The sequence below is a fragment of the Rhinolophus sinicus genome, chromosome 15 (genome assembly GCF_057876585.1).
Source record: "Rhinolophus sinicus isolate RSI-liver-muscle chromosome 15, RSI-T2T, whole genome shotgun sequence".
Lineage (NCBI taxonomy): Eukaryota > Metazoa > Chordata > Mammalia > Chiroptera > Rhinolophidae > Rhinolophus > Rhinolophus sinicus.
The window spans coordinates 31,819,357-31,834,164 of NC_142515.1; the positions used below are offsets into that span (position 1 = coordinate 31,819,357).

Below are 14,808 nucleotides of genomic sequence, written 5' to 3' on the forward strand. Positions count from 1 at the left end.
AGCTATCAAATGAAGTTACAACTGAGAACGAGGTTATTCTTTTCATTCACCACAAGAGGGCACTCTTGGCTTCCAAACTTTTTCGTAAGGAGGCTTTCTGTAGTTCCTTCCTCTAGGAAAGGCAGAGAACTTTGTTGATTTCTCCTTTGAGGACTGACTGGTAAGATCAACCATGTCTGTGGTCATTGCTAGGATTATGTCTAATGCATAACATCTGAAAAATGTTCTCAAAGAATACCTGTGCCCAAATGTGACATGAAAATAAAAATTTGCCTAATTGAGTTGTCAGAACATCAGACACAGGGGCGGAAGTAGAGATGTCTTTAACCCTAGGCCTCACACTAAGGAACAAAATTTCGACTATATTATCTCCAAATAATGAAGATTATTCTGTGTTTGTGGGTATTAAAGGTCTTAATTTGTTCAATGTAAACATTTAAAGTACACTGTAAGTTTAACTGTCGTCATTTATTTTTTAATATATGGAGAGATTTTTAAACTGTGACCCCTGAAAGGCAACATCAGATTGCAGTAATTCTGATTTTGAAAAGTTTATAGTAATTCATTCACGAGTATTTATTGAGTACTTATGATATTGTGCTAAGGGCAGATTTCAAGATCAATTCCAAACTAAGCAGAAAACGCTTTCTCTGCCCACATATTTTAGTAGTATTAACAAAAATACTTTGCATTTTACATTGTGACATTTTACATGAAGCCTTCTCATGAGACTTTGATCTTTGCAACAACCCCTTTGTCAGGTGAGGCGAGCATTTCCTCTGTCTTGCAGGCAATGTCATGCTTTTTAATGGGGATAATTTTATATATTTTAAATATTTTAAGGACTTGGATGAGAGTTACAAAAATATCAGTAGAAGCACCTACATACATGTGACCCAGATGGATCAAAAATATAAAGTGTTTAAAGCCAAATATGCTTCAGCATCTGTTAAAAAGGAGTCTCTTGGGGGAGCTAACAGCCCCCATATTCTTCATCAGCTTCCCCTGTTTTGGAGGGGTAATTAATGTTTTCTGAGTCTTTTGCAAACTGCCCTATAAATGCAACTTCAATGCCCCATACTAACTTCAGACTCCTGTAGAGGCACCTACCTTGAAACTGACATTGACCAGGTTCTGCTCTCAGTTTGGCTGGAACTTGCTATTTAATCCTAGCTAGTCTTGACTTCTCTGAAGCTGAGTCTTCATCTTTACAACGAGGAATTAGACTTTGATCTTTGAGATTACTCCACTCTCTCTGAATCTTATGTTATAGTTGTAAGACATGACAACATTTCTCATCTCTGATATCCAGGAATAATCATTTTGTTTAGCTCTATGCCAAGACAGTCTCACCTCATTTTGGAAAGAAACAATCATAAAGGTCACACAGAATCATGAAACAGATTATGTCATAGACAATGGGCTTTGCCAACTACATGATCTGTTTTTGGGGAAAGGGCAGTGTCCAAAGTCATTTGGTGAGTTGGTACCAATGACTTCGAGATTGTGTTAAACATGTGTGAAGACCTGGTTGTTGTGCTCAGAAAAATGATTTGATATCTGGGATAGCTAGAAAAGAAAGGATTCCTGTCCCCCAACCCTGTCAGAAAGACCATGCCAAGATAATGATACACAAGAAGTCAACATTAACTGGAGAAGTACGAGAAATAGTGTGGCCAAAGTCCTAATATCAAATCAGTAAATGCCCCCTTTTACAGAAAACTACCCCTGTGGATAAGTAGACCTAAACTATATAACCAGGGCAAAAAAAAAAAAAAAAAAACCCAACAAACAACCATTCTTTTTAGTCTTGATTTAGATCCAATATCTTTTTTTTTTTTTAATTTTTATTTGGAAATACTGGGGAACAGTGTGTTTCTCCAGGGCCTTTTGAACAAGCAACGTTGTTGTTGAGAGCTCACGCTTTAACTAACTGAGCCATTTGGCCACCCTAGAGCCGATATCTTTTAAAATATACATTGAGTCCACAAATATCTTTTGAACACTTGTTATGTATAAGGTATAATGCTTGACACTGTGGGGGAAAAATTCTAGAAGACAGACTTTGTGACCTAAAAAGACCTATTCATCTAGCAATCCATTATATAAATTTTGTGTAAATTAAAAGTGTTTAAAGGTGCACATTTGCCAATTTAAGAAATGACACCACTTTAGTCAAGACTAAAGAGGGTTCAATTTGATTTGGGCCCATCAAGTGATGCTGTTTTAGGTCACCCAACAATTTGTGCCAGCTTTTTTAGTGTCCTCCATGACATGGAATGGACAACTGACGAGATTTTAACTGACCACTTGCCCCAAGATAGCTGCACTTGTACTCATACTTCTGAGCAGAAGTCGTTTGTAAGCCTGAGAAAGTGAGCTTTGCTGGTTCCTTTGGAGCACTGCGAAGGCCAAGAATGAAGGCTCAGTAAATGGTACATGATATGTTCAACAGTGCGGTGTAACTAATTATCAAATAAACTTTTTTTTTAATTTTTTAAATCATAAAAAAAAAAGTGAAGGAGAAGAAGCCCTTCCTCTTCTCTCTCAGATGCTACTTGGGCCATACAAAGTTCAAGGGCAGGGTGATGTTGTCAGGAATGGGAAAGAAAAAAGTCCCTAGGTTACACTACAGGTGCATTGGAAAGATCACTGCGGGGGAGGGTGGGAGGGGGGAGGGTATTGAAGAGGAGCCGCGGAAGGACAGGCTGTCCAATTGGAAGAAACCCAGCAGCAAGGAGGCCAGGGGCCTGCATCGTACCTATCTCCACTTCTATCTGTATTTCCAAGACATTAGAAAATCCACCTTCTTTCGTTTTTTGCATCGGCTATCAAGAAGCTCAAAGCTCCTTTGAAACTTTATCTCCTCAAAACACAAGCAGAATATCAACAATCTTATGGCAGGCACACTGAGGTTCAAAAAAAAAAGGGTGCAGTAGGGCCAGAGGCTTGGGGTTCCAGAGAATGGGCACCTAAGGAATATCCATATTCCATCAGTGGCAGTTCAGGGACATGCACCAGTTAGGAGGTTCTGAATTATGAATTGGCCTATTGTAGGTGTGTGTGTGTGTGTGTGTATGTATATTCCTGTATATACCATATATGTCCTATAATTATAAATATGTAATTACATATTAATTGGCCAATTATATATGTATAATATATACATATTAGGTCCTATATATTATTATATTTCTAGGCCCATATAGTGGTCTATATTTTTGTTGTACTTATTTCCTCGTAATATGTGGCTTTATATCTTTTATTTCTCTTTCCATAATTTCATCTGCAAGCTTCCTCAATTATTCTTTACGTAAAATGTGGAGTGCAAAGTTAAAATAATATGTGTCTTATTTTGTATGTTTACTGTGTGCCAGGCACTAGGCTTTTACTTCTGTAAGATCACAGCAATAATAATAATGCCCATTTCTTGGCAGTGTGGAGAACCCAGCTCTTCTAAGGATTGGGTGAAATTGCTTCCAGTAAAACACTTAGCTAATGCCTGGCAGACATTACATGGTAGCGTTATTATTATTATTATTATTATTATTATTTTCCTATTTAATGCTCAAAATAGACTCATGAGGTGAGATAGCTACCTCTATTATTTCCCTTCGGGTGTGGATAGATATGAAAATGCTGAACTTGAAGGAGTGAAGCACTTGCTCCAACCTCATAGACAGAAAAGGCAAAACCAGGATTAGGATTGGTCCCTAGCTTCAAAGGTTTTGTCCAAAACTTCTATTCTCTAGGCGTCCCTTGTGTCCTGTGTCAGCTACCCTGGTCAAACATGGGGATCTTTTTGTTGTTGTTGGTTCTGAGGTCTTCTGTGAGCTCTGCTGGTACCGACTTCCTTATGCTTAGTACCCGGCGTCAACCCCAATTTGATGGCGGAGAAAGGCAGGGATGGGGTCGGTCTCGCAGTCCGGCTCTCTGCGCCTGGAATGGTTTGGAGGAAAGGGGGGCCAAGGACAAGGGGCAAGTTGGCGCAGCGAAGCCTGCGGAGGGAAAGTCAGGGTAGGCGCGACATCATCTCAACCAACAGTCTCTGTGAGGCTTCAGGAACACGTAAATATTCCCTTGAGAAACAAAGTGGGTGCTTTACAGATTTCATTGTTTCCACCCCCAAATTGAGATAGATGCAGGGTCTTTTTAGCCAGGGCGACGCAGGCGCTGGATGTTAAACCCAGCACCTTTTTTTTTTTTTTTTTGGTAAAGTGAAGCTTAACAGTCGCGGTCCCCTCTTTCACCGCGAGGTCTCCCCCTTCCCTTCGCCGGTCTGCGCGCTCGGGGCGCCATGCGTAAGGACGACCCAACCGCTGGGGTTTGCTGGCTCCTCCGGGTGAGTCTACACGCGGTGGAATTTGGAGATTGCCGGGAGCCGGTGGGGATAGATCTCCGGAGACTGGAACTGGAGGACGTTTCCGTCCCGCCACCAGGTCTTGTCTGATTTCCTGCATTGATCGCCGCCGCGCGCAGCTGGAGACCTGCGATTCCCTTCAGAAAGGATAATTTGCGGCTCACTGCTGGGTAGATCGATACTGGGTGTGCAGACAGAGAAGATCCGAAACACAGAAGGCACGCCACTTTAAAAAGTCTTTAAAAATGCAGTTATACTTGCGTCTTTTTGAAAACATAGACGCAATTATATGTATGCATTCAAAAATATAAGTAATCGTGCTCTGATTGCAAAGGAGTTCTTTCTGGTGGTGATGGAAATATTTCCTATCTTGTTTGAGGGTGGAAGTGACACGGATGAACTGAATTGTCAAAACTCGTAGAAACTACACTGAGGATCTGTGCATTGGTTGTATCGTATATGAATTGTACAATTTAAAAAATCAGAACATAATTCTGCACGCATTTGAAAAGTTACTAAGTGCCATTGCATAGTGCATGTGTAAAAGCAGCTGCAGGTATGTATTTTAGCAACTAAGCGCAACTCTGTGGGGTTACATATTTATGCAAGCTTCGGACAGCCAGTAAAAGGAGCGAAAAGGCGGCTGATGTCATTTGGGGCGGGGCCTGAGTCCTAAGAAAAGGCCGTGGGACCCCAGCAGCACCCGCCGCCAGACGCAGCCTCACCATGAGCGGCCGCAACACCTCTGAGCTCCAGATTCTTTGTAGCTCGGGCCAGCTGTTCCTGCAGCCGCTCTGGGACCGCCTGAGGACCCGGGAGGCCCTCACCCAGTCGCCCTTCTTCCCGGCCATCTTTTCCATCACCACCTACTTGGGCTTCTGCCTGCCCTTCGTGGTGCTGGACCTCCTGTGCCCCTGGGTGCCCGCGCTGCGGCGCTACAAAATCCACTCCAACTTCTGGCCGACGGCGCGGCAGCTGCTGCCCTGCCTGTGGCAGACGCTCTACCAGCACCTGGTGTTCGTGGTTCCCGTGACACTGCTGCACTGGGCGCGCGGCCCGGCCCGCCTGCCCTCTGAAGCCCCGGAGCTGCGCCAGCTGGTGTGCCACGTCGTGTGCTGCCTGTTGCTCTTCGATGCCGAGTTCTTCTTGTGGCACGTGCTGCACCACAAGGTGCCCTGGCTGTACCGGACCTTCCACAAGAAGCACCACGAGAACTCGCCCTCGTTCGCGCTGGCCACGCAGTACATGGGCGTCTGGGAGCTGTTTTCCTTGGGCTTCTTCGACATGCTGAACGTCGTACTGCTGGAGTGCCACCCGCTCACCGTCCTGGTCTTCCACGTGTTCAACATTTGGCTGTCGGTGGAGGATCACTCGGGCTATGACTTCCCCTGGTCCACGCACAGACTGGTACCTTTCGGGTGGTACGGGGGCGTGGCCCACCATGACTTGCATCACTCTCAGTTTAACTGCAACTTCGCCCCTTATTTCACACACTGGGACAAAATATTGGGAACTCTGCGGTCTGCTCAAGCCAAGTAACACACGCCCCTGCCCGTGTGGTGCTGTGGCTGCAGTGGGCAGTGGCTGCCACTCAGACTCAGGACTGTTGTGCGTTTCACACTTGAATCAGGAGAAACACACCAGAGCTTTTTTGTTTTTTTTTTTGTTTGTTTTTTTAGTAAGTAACTTATTACCTGATGGAAATTTATAAAATTTGATGTATTTTTGCAACCTGATAAACTAATTTATATAATGTTTGTGTTTTTGGTGTGGGATTCTAGCTCACTTCAATAGCCTTGATTCCTGGACAGAGACACTCGCAACGGGGATATTTAAGTCATCTCTAGAAGGTTTTGTTTGTAGGACAAGGAATTTCCTAAAATAACATATTTTTAATGGAGAATGTGTTCTCTGACTCTATAAACAATGAAGCATGTTCCTGCTGGACAGTAACTAAGATTATTGTATATTTTCTATTTTTTCATAGAACTGTATATTTATTTATATTGACAGAAATGTGATTTGTACTTAAAAAACCAAACAAACAACTTAAATGAAACAAGTACTGTCTGTTGTTTCACTGGCATTTAGCCCGCAAAAAACTAAAATGGGGAGAGAGAGCTGGGATAGCAGGTATCATTCAGAGCCTCCATCAGCCTTACCAGGAAAAGAGACAAATCTGGAGTTGGTGTTTTGGGATGGGGGTGGAGGAGTAGCAGGAGAGAAGTAGGCAGGAGAAGGGGTGTATTGGTAGCTTTGGTCTAGAGATTTCACAAAGGAAAAAACACTATTCTGTTTGTATTTCAGCTGGTTTCTGCATCACAGGCAATTGAAGGAATTGCTCTGCAAAGTTTTAGAGAGATTAACACTGAGCAACTATTTGATTATTTGTGGGGAGGATGGTGTTAGGGGATGAATAGAATTTATGGAGTACCTTGCTTTGTAAAACTGGTGAGTCAAGTATGTGCGTTTCTGAGTATTGTCCCCCTTTCAATTAAGCCATTTAGTGTAAACGGCCACCATACACATCTCCTCTATAATCTGGGATTTTTGTCTATTCACTTTTCTTAAGCAAGACAAACATGTAAACTGCATACCCCTTTCTCAAGGAAGAAAAGTAAAACGTGACCCTAGACCCGTGGTTCCTCATCTATAAAAGGAGATTGTGTCTTAGATGTTCCTAAAGATTACTTGTGACAGTAAATGTCCCTAGTACTGACCACACACCTGTCACCCATCACGTATTCCATCCAGTGGCTGCCTAATTATCTTAGTTTTATCTTTGTAACCAAGTTAGATAGGGTGAAATTAAAAATTAAGACAATTTAGACAGAAAGTATAAAGAATGGCAGCTTTGCATGTAATTCTAGGCTCATTATACACGACTCACACTATCTTGCTTAAACGTGAAAAACCTATCTAAAGACCTGGTCTCCAGAGTCTGCCAAATGAAACTCCTGAGAAATGTGTTCAGGCCCTTAGAATCTTTGGCAAAATGCAATCGGAATGCCTGGCTGCTCACAGGCATTTTCTCGCATTCCCTCCCAATGTGTGTGCTCTCTTTGCTCCTTCCCTGAAGTCATCTCTCCTTCTGTGGATAGCAAGACCATGCTGGGACTGAAGGATTATACCAAGGTATAAAAGCGAAATCCACACAAACAGGTGGTGAGATACAAGGGGGGAATGCTGCATTGGAGGTAATATATCAATATCATGGTCAACATGCTGAATGGAGAAAGAAAAGAAAGATGAACAGGCAGGTATGGAATATATGATACAAATACTGGTTGTTTTGAACAGCACCAGGCACAGCAATTGACAATAGAGCACAGCTCACTCTCCAAGAATTTAAAACGGGTGTCGTATTGCCTCACTGTGTAGGGAATTTTGCATTTGGAGTAAATTGTACACATGAAAATCATTTGGGTTTAGAAAGACTTTCACAAAGTCAGATGTCTTATTAGTTTTTAAAATTTTGGGAGGTGGAAGTGGGGAAATGGTGAGGATGAGCAATTTTTCAGATAGGTTGAGAGAATAATAATAATAATAATAATAATAATGAAATTGTTCACATTTTCATGCACTTCTCTCTCTTTTTTTTGTTTGTTTACAAAAATCTGCTCAATTTATTTCTTTTTTTAAAAAAGGAGTTTCCCCTCAACCCCTCACAAGAGGGTCTGCTTTTAAAAATTTTTTTTATTAGTTTCAGGTATATAAAACAACATAATGATTACACATTTACACCCCTCACAAAGTGATAACCCCACCGAGTCTACTACCCCTGTGACACTGTACATAGCTATTACAATACCATTGACTATATTCCCTATACTGTACTTTATATCCCATGACTATATATATATATATATATATATATATATATATATATATGAAATAAAATCTCAGACATTACCCTTAGTAATATTTTTACTGACATATCTCCTCAGGTAAGGGAAAACTCCTGGGAGTTTTATAGTTTTGGGACTTACATTTAAGTCTTTAATCCATTTTGAGTTTGTTCTTGTATATGGCATAAGAAGGTGATCCAGTTTTCCCAGCACCATTTATTAAATAGACTGTCTTTATCCCAATTTAAATTCTTGTTTCCTTTGTCATAAATTAAATGACCATGTACTGTAGGCATGGATTCATTTCTGGGCTCTCTATTCTGTTCCATTGATCTATGTGTCTGTCTTTATGCCAACACTATGCTCTTTGGATTACTATAGCCTTGTAGCATATTTTGATATCAGGTAGTGTGATACCTCTCACTTTGTTCTTATTTCTCAGGATTGCCGTGGCTATTTGGGGTCTTTTATGGTTCCATATAAATTTTAGGATTATTTGTTCTAGTTCTGTGAAAAATGCCATTGGAATTTTGATAGGGATTGCATTGACTCTATAGATTTTTGGGGTAGTGTGGACATTTTAACTATGTTAATCTCTCTGAAGCTCAATTTCTTCATGTATAAAAGATGGTGGTAGAACTTACCCTTAGAATTGTAGTGAGGAATAAGGAAGATATTTAGAGAATTTAGCACTCTGCCTCACACACAGCAAACACTCTGCAGACAGAGGCTCTTTTGTTACAAGTTGTTACAAAAGGTTTATGATTACAGGTGAGAGAAAATATGCCTGTCCCAAAACAAGTGGAGATGAGGTGGAGAGGAAGAAATGAATTTTTCTTTTGTCATAAAAGTAATACATGCACATGGAAAAATTTTAAATGCTAGAGAACAGTAGAAAGTAGAAAGTAACTTCCATCCCCATTCAATGAATGTATTCCCACTGCAGCTATAATCCAAGTTCATACTTTTTTGGGTACCAAACCAGAGGTCAATCATTCAGTGTATCTCTCTTTCTCCCTTTCAGCTGGGATGCATTAATTTGTATTTAAAAGTTAAAAAAAAAAAGCAAGTTAGTGTGAAGAGAAGTTCTTTAGACAAAGGCCCAAGGGTACTCTCCCCCCTTCCTCCCCCAACCCCAGCAAATATTTTGCTTATTTCCTTTTTTGCGGTATCTTTTGATCACTATTCAAAACAAGAAGAGAAACTTAAGTTGTCTCTCTTCCACAGCTCCCATGGAAGTCTTGCTTGGTCCTGTGACTCTTCTGTCCCTGAAATGGTAGGTCAAAGTTAGAGCAAGGTTTCCTTCCTCCCTGTAGCTGGAAGATTTCCTGATTTCCTTGCTCCCCTCTTCTCATGCCTACTTTACTGGCACTTCTTAGAGTAACTTTACTCTCTGCCTTCTTTACTGAGAGAAAGGTGTCTGCGAGAAGAGGCCATGTCTTATAGATCTTTGATTCCTTCAAGGATCTGACACTTGGAAAGAGCACAATAAATGTCCTTAGATGTAGGCTCTAGAATTTAGAGCCTGAGGAGGCTTGGGTTGAGTTGCCTGATTTTTTGTTTTGAGGGAAAGCATTGAATCACTCTGACCATTAGTTGCCCTCTGTGTGAAATGGGGAGAAGTGGGGTAGTAACAACTGGCCTTGCCTAAGATCAAATGAGATAGGGCAGTAGGATGCCGAGTGGATGAGCGAATGCTCTTTATGCCGACAGTGACAATGTGGACCTTAGGTATCTATGAAGACATCAAGGTGCTACGGCTCACGTCTCCCTCCATCCCTGCCATGACAATACTCCTTCACAGCTTCCTTGATCCAGCCACTCCCTCTCAGGCTCCGTACCACCTCCTCCTTCTTCCTTCCCTGCTGAGTCTCAGGAGAATAGAGGAGGGGAGGGATGCCTCACAGGGACAGAGTTAGAGGAAGATGGCCCCAGGACAGCACAGTTCGCAGAAGTAGCCAGAGCAGTAAGTAGTTATTTGTGACCGAGTCAGAAGTTGTGTCACTATGAAACACGCCAGAAGAGGGCCCTTCTTTCCGTGCCAAGACGGGCTCCAAGCCAAGAGCTGCAGCCTGCTACATAAGTAGAATTTGGCAGCAAAGGGCTTTTGAAAGAAAGAATCTCTTGTAGTTTGGATACTAACTAGAAAAAAGTCATCTCCTACTAGGCAGTTTGAGTCCCCAGTGAGGTGGACAAAAGGAAAGGGGCTCATCCTTGGCGGTGCGTTTGATCTACCCGAGATAAAGCATTGGTGAGGGAAGGTAGCTCATGTGCTAACATGTCAAGGGCAGAGATTCTACAAATGCTAAGACTGAGACATGACTGTCCAGTTTTCCTATTTTATGAGTAAGGAAACTGAGGCTCGCTTGAAAAGGGACTTTCCCTGAATCACACAGCTGGTCTAGAACTCATAGACTCTTGCTCTTTATGCTTCTCCTGCTGCTTCCCCCCACTCTTTGGGTCCTCAGAGCCAATGGGGCTGTCTCTTGCTGAGTAGCAGAAATGTGGTTATGGGACACTGCTTAGATTGTTGTAATTCGTACTCTTTGTTAATCATTTGCACAAATACAACATAAACAGCTCTGATCATTTTGTAGCAACTTGAGAGGAGTGTTTATTTGAAATTTTGCTAAGCTCTAGCCTGCCACATAACTTTGTGGGTAATTGGTGTGAACTTTTATTTTATCCCTGTGACCTCTGAAATTCTTTGTTTAGGAAATGTTTTTAAAAGTATCCATACAATGGAATACAATTCAGCAATAAGCAGGAAAGAACCATTGATACTACATGCTACAACAAAGATGAATCTTAATTATGCCAAGTAAAGGAAGCCAGACCAAAACAGTGTGAACTATATGGTCTATTTATATACCACGTTTCCCCAAAAGTAAGTCCTAGTCGGACCATCAGCTCTAAAGAGTCTTTTGGAGCAAAAATTAATGTAAGACCTGGTAATTATATTATATTATGTTCTATTCTATTCTAAAGACCTGGTCTTGTGTTATATTAAAATAAGACCGGGTATTATATTAATTTTTGTTTGAAAAGATGCATTAGAGCTGATGGTGCGACCAGATCTTATTTTCGGGGAAACGTGGTAGTGTGTACTATATGGCTCTATTTGTATAAGATTTTAGAAAAATGCAAATGAATCCATTGCGATCGGTAGTTGTTTGGGGGAGGGTAAGCAGCAGCAAAGATAAATCACCAAGGGGCACGAGAAGACTTTCATGGATGATGGATATGTTCGTATCTTGATTTTAGTGCTTGTTTAATAGGTATATACATATGTCAAAATTTACCGAATTGTGTACTTTGAATATGTGTAGTGTATTGTCTGTCAATTATACTAAATAATAATGGTGATGATGCTGATAAATTAATCCAGGTCCTCATGCTCTGAATTTTAGCTTTGGGCTGCTATAACAAAATACCATAAACTGGGTGACTTAAATAACAGACATTTATTTCTCATAGTTCTGGAGTCTGAAAAGTCTAAGCTCAAGGGGCTGGCAGATTCAGTTCCTAGTGAGGCTCCCCATCCTGGCTTGCACATAGCCACTTTCTTGTTATGTCCTCACATGACAGAGAGGGAGCAAGCTTTGGCCTGTCTTCCTCTTCTTTTAAGGACACTAATCTCATCAGGAGGGCCCCATCGTCATGACCTCATTTAAACCTAATTACCTTTCAAAGGCCTGACCTCCACCATCACACTGGGGTTAGGGCTTCAACATACAAATATGAATTGGCAGTAGGTAGGGGAACACATTCAGTTTATAACAGTACTTGTAAAGAATATGTATTCTGTTGGGTGGAGTGTTCCGAAATTGTCAATTACATCAAGTTCATTAAAGTGTTATCCAAGTCTTCTATATGTTTCTTTTTACTTTGTCTATCAATTATTGAAAGCGGGTATCTGAAATCTCACTATAATTGTAGATATGTCTGTCTATTTCTTTTTTAGTTTTATCAGTTTTTGCTTCATGTATTTTGAACTCTGTTATACGAGGTATAGAAACAGTTAGGATTATTATACACTCCTAATTTATTGAGCACCTCCTATGTAACAAGAATTCTTCTACATGCTTTCCATACATAAAGTCCTTTATTGTTAAGGGCTTATTCTGTATTTACTAGCTCAGTCTTAGAGAGAAGAAGAAAACAGGCACACGAAGTGGTGAAGAACCTTGCACAAAATTTTATGTAGCAGGATAAAACCTCAAGCAGTTAGATTTCAGAATCCTCAGTTTTGATTAGTTTGGTATTTTAGGTGTGGAGTGGGGATTCTAACTTTGGTCAGGATCAGGGTAAGGAATATGAGATTATAAGCTCCCTTGAAAATCTTGCTTTTTGTTGTGATTGTTGAACTGGTTCATATCTTCCATATCATACACATCTGTTATAAGATGAGAAAACAAAACACATTTCCTGCCAAATGGAAGTAATTTAGGTTGGAGTCAACGTTTAAACTCCATATGTTTCAGTTCCTTTCTCTTGGTGCTTTGTATGTGGTCGGAGAGCTGATCTCTCTTTTCTTATACCTGGGTTGTATAAAAGCAGTCAAAAGGTCGCTGGTGAGGAAAAAAGGAAGTATCTTAAGTAAATATTAGTGAGTTCATAAAATCCATTGCCAAAGAGGCTTAGTAAACAACCCAGTTTGCCAAACGATCTTCACTCAAGTGCCTCCTTCACCCCCTTTGTTTCTTGTTGAGAAACAAAGGGGGTGAAGGAGATAAGGCATTGGACCGTAAATCAAAAGAAGGAATTTGAGTTTTCACTTTTCTACTTTGTCACTTTGGAAAAGTGACTTAACTAATCTGTAAAATGGATCTACTACTAATACCTACAGAAAAGATTATTTTGATAGCAATACATGAAACTCTACTTAAATGTAGGGTATTATTATTATTACTAGTTCTATAAATAAAGGAGCCCTCCTTCCTCCAGTACCTGCTTGGCAGTCTGAGTCAATGCTAATACAGGCATTCACTGCACGATGACATTTTGGTCAACGGACAGACACATATATGATGGTGGGCCCATAAGATTATAATGAAGCTGAAAAATTCTTCCTGCCTGGTGACATCATAGCTGTCTTAAAGTCATAGCGGTCATAAGGTCGTAGTCATCATAAAGACATAGCTGGCCTAATGTTGTAGCCGAGGTCATGTTGTAGCTCTCCTAATGTCGTAGCACAGCACGTTACTCACATGTTTGTGGTGATGCTGGTGTAAACAAACCTACTGAGCGGCCAGTGCTGTAAAAGTATAGCACATACAATTACAGTAGGAGGCTGTACCATCTAGGTTTGTGTAAGTGCACTCTATGATGTTCGCACAATGATGAAATCGCCTAACAGCACATTTCTCAGAATGTATCTCCATGGTTAAGTGGTGATTGTAACTGTCAGCTACTGAGTCCCTTCCATGTATCAGGCACTTTTACCTACATGATGTCACTTAGCTCTTATTTATCCCAGCAACCTTTTCATTATCACTTTTTGACAGAGGAGGAAATCGAAACTCAGCGAGGTTACATGACTTGCCCATGATAATGTCCAGAGTGTATATGGAAACCAGGATATGAATTCAATCTGTAAGTAAAGCCTCTTTTGTCCATATGCCTCCCCTCCATTGCCTCCTTCAAATGTAGGGAGGCTGTCCTAGGTCTGCTATGTACAGCCATGCAGGTTGTACATTGAACAACTCTAGGGAGTGTCATTTTCATAGGTATCAATATAAATGGTGCCCCCCTGGAGGCATGAAAAGCATAACTTACAGATATGTATGAGAAGGCCCTGGTATGGCTAATGTGTTTTATTCAGTGAGGAGAGAAGATTTTGCTGACAACCACATTGTCTTTCCTACATTCCTCCTTTCAATCACCTTCTTGAAGGTGCTTTCCGTGCTTTTATAACTCTGAGTAAATGACCTGAAGAGACCTGACATACTACCTCTCACGATGTGGAGTGGTTTTCTCAATAAGGTGGTAATGGATATGCCTGCATTTGTACTAGTCTTTGGGCATTTCCCTTTCATGTGCCCCTACATGCCTGCCACCTTCCAAAAAATGCTGTGAAAGAAATTGCGTAGCTGGATTTGGCAGTATGGTGCTATAACACAGGAAAATGTGAGCAATTTTCTTTGAGTTAATTTTGGATGATTTCCTTCATGTGCTTGCGTGTGTTTAAGCCATTAAGTCTTGTGTGTGCTTAAGCCAGTAAGTTTTAGAGTCAGTCTCCCATGAGATGAACCCTTTTATGTTTCATTTTCCAGAAAATGCAGCTTAGCATTGTTCTTGCCTTTGACTGTGCCTTTATCCATATGTGAGAGGAGATATGAGTTTAGGAATAAGTGAGAGGACATGAATAGTTTTCATTTGGGCATGTTTCCTTCTTCACTAGGCTAACTTCCTAAATGCTATGGTCCACAGAGGTCTTTCTCTACCAGTTACACTTTAATAATGGTGTTTGCACTCTGAGAGCTTGAGGTAGTAGAAAAACTAACTTTAAGTGGATCTGAGAAGGGTCTACGGTCTGAGCTGGGTCCAGTTAATGATTTCATTTAATTCAGTAATAGTTACAAAAAGATTATTATACTT

The 14,808-nt window shown here is 40.9% G+C and overlaps 1 protein-coding gene across 1 annotated transcript; it reads left to right on the top strand.

Annotated features, from left to right (window-relative positions):
- Positions 1-4,950: 4,950 nt before the first annotated feature.
- On the top strand, positions 4,951-6,414 carry CH25H (cholesterol 25-hydroxylase). The gene has a single exon (XM_019739001.3). The coding sequence runs from the start codon at positions 5,087-5,089 to the stop codon at positions 5,897-5,899; it is 813 nt and encodes a 270-aa protein (XP_019594560.3). The 5' UTR covers positions 4,951-5,086; the 3' UTR covers positions 5,900-6,414.
- Positions 6,415-14,808: the final 8,394 nt, after the last annotated feature.